The 2,284-nt window shown below is 21.6% G+C and overlaps 1 protein-coding gene across 1 annotated transcript; it reads left to right on the top strand.

The window, feature by feature from the left end:
• Nucleotides 1-470: 470 nt before the first annotated feature.
• On the top strand, nt 471-636 carry LOAG_14794 (hypothetical protein; the record flags this gene model as incomplete). The annotated part of the gene is made up of 1 exon (XM_003150288.1): nt 471-636. A coding segment is annotated over one exon (166 nt), but the record flags the coding sequence as incomplete, so codon positions are not given.
• Between the last annotated feature and the right edge of the window lie 1,648 nt (nt 637-2,284).

Here is a 2,284-nt window from a genome sequence, read left to right as displayed (position 1 = left end):
TTCTCTAATACATAATCATAAAATAATCATCGTATCATGAATTACAATTATTTGGGATAATTAAAATTGATTTGTAACATAGTTCATAATATGTTCCATTCATCTGTTATATTTATTAATAATATATCATTATTTATGATTTATTATAGATTAAAATTATTAAAAGTATATAAGATTTTTATTTTTTTAGGGATAAAATGTAGTAAATTGTTGATAATTTATAAATGAATGATAAAAATTAACCTTTACCCTTCAGTTTTAATTTATTTATTTTTTCCATTTAATTCTTCTTGTTTTCCTTTTTTTTCTTTTTTTTTTTAAATTTCTAATTCCTTTAATTTGCATACTTATTTTTTGCATATATATTACTTTTGATTTTACTTTTCGTTTTTGAAATTTTTTTTTTTTTTAAGTAAAAAAAGGAGAAAAATGAAATGAATTGTTAATTAATTCAAATTATATCTTTTCAGTTTCATTCTTTTACTTAGCTTAGCATTTGCTGATCTTATCCATGGTATTGTGACAACATCATATCTTTATCCACCAATTGTACTCAAACGACAACATCTACCATTATTATGGATGAAAATATTTAATGCTATGGGTTGGATTGCATGGGCAATTACACTCACGTAAATGTTATTTTCGTGTTATTCAAAAATATTTTATTATTTTAAAATTATATTAAATTTAATCCAAAATTTGAATATTTGATTGGAAATGAAAAAATTAAATAATTTAAATTTTTGCATATTTAATATTTGGAATGTAATTAATCATTCTAATCAAATATTAATTATTCTAAAAAAGAAGAAATAAATTTATTTTATCCGCTATATAAGCTAATCAATGGAATGAAAAAGTTTTTATTCATTTAATTAAGTTATAAATTATCTGTTATATAAGCTAATCAATAGAATGGAAAAGTTTTTATTCATTTAATTAAGTTATAAATTATCTGCCATATAAGCTAATCAATAGAATGGAAAAGTTTTTATTCATTTAACTAAGTTATAGATTAAATTAGGTTGTATATATAGGTTAATTTTAATTGCGCAGTAATTAAATTAATCGGTACAAAGATCAGCTGAATTGATTTTAATAGATAATAATTAACAATGGGAATTAATTTATGCAATTTTAATTATTATCAAGTGTTATCAATTTCATTTCTTTAATACTAATGTTGAATATCTTTAAAATACAATTTTCCCAAATTATATACAATACCTTTTCTGCAATATTTCCATAATTTCATTCATTTTCAAGCATCAATTTTTTTTCAACCATAAACAATTTTATGTTTTTTCAACTTCAGTTATTTAAGCAAATTAGTAATCTTAAATAAATTAGCAATTATTTTCTGATGCAACATTTTGTTTCAATAAAAATTAAATTTTATAGTATCATTTATTTCATTCTTTTTTTTTATCCAATCCTTTATTGCTATTAAAATCTATTCTATCATAATAATTTCATTTGTTTTGTAAATTTCACACAAATTTTATTTCACAATTAGACATATAAGTGCCGTTTGCTTGGATCGATTGGCCGCAATAACATTTTACGGCCGTTATGCGATGCTAGTTTCGATGAAAAAAATACGCAGCTACAGGTAACTTTTTTTTTCGTAGTAAATTTCAATTTTTTTTTTTAAATGTAATTTTGAATTATTCTCAAAAAAAAGGAAGGGATTTCTTTTTAATAATCTAATGAATTACTAAGTTAAAGAAACTCATCGAATGCAAAAATTACACCTAATTAAAAATTCTTATATAAGCATTCTTTGGAAGAACATTGCTTTTTAGATATACTATAAAATTATTTCATCTTTTTGTTTTCTTATTTATCGCGATAGTTCGATATAGGTAGAGACTAATTTATATCGAATTCATTAAACGCGACATTTTTAATAAACGTAACAAATGCGACATTTTATAATAAACGTAACAAATGCGACATTTTATAATAAACGTAACAAATGCGACATTTTACAATAAACTTCTGTTTGGCATGCAAAAAATTATCTATCATTAAAATTAAGCATATTTTATTGCTTATATCTATTCATTATTGAAAATGTGAACAATTTTAGCATATTCTGTTGGGTATTTTTCACTGGCCATAATATAATTTTACAATTATTGGATGCATGTTGTATAATTATTCCATTACAAAACAATGAGTATTACACATTTGGTTATCAACGTGATAATAGTTCGTATTTCATTTCATTTTATTTAATTATTGCTTCATTTTTCTCCTTTTTTTTCTACTAATTGCT

Source organism: Loa loa, assembly GCF_000183805.2.
Source record: "Loa loa unplaced genomic scaffold supercont3.391, whole genome shotgun sequence".
NCBI classification, from domain to species: Eukaryota; Metazoa; Nematoda; class Chromadorea; order Rhabditida; family Onchocercidae; genus Loa; species Loa loa.
This window is presented reverse-complemented; position numbering and strand designations above follow the sequence as displayed.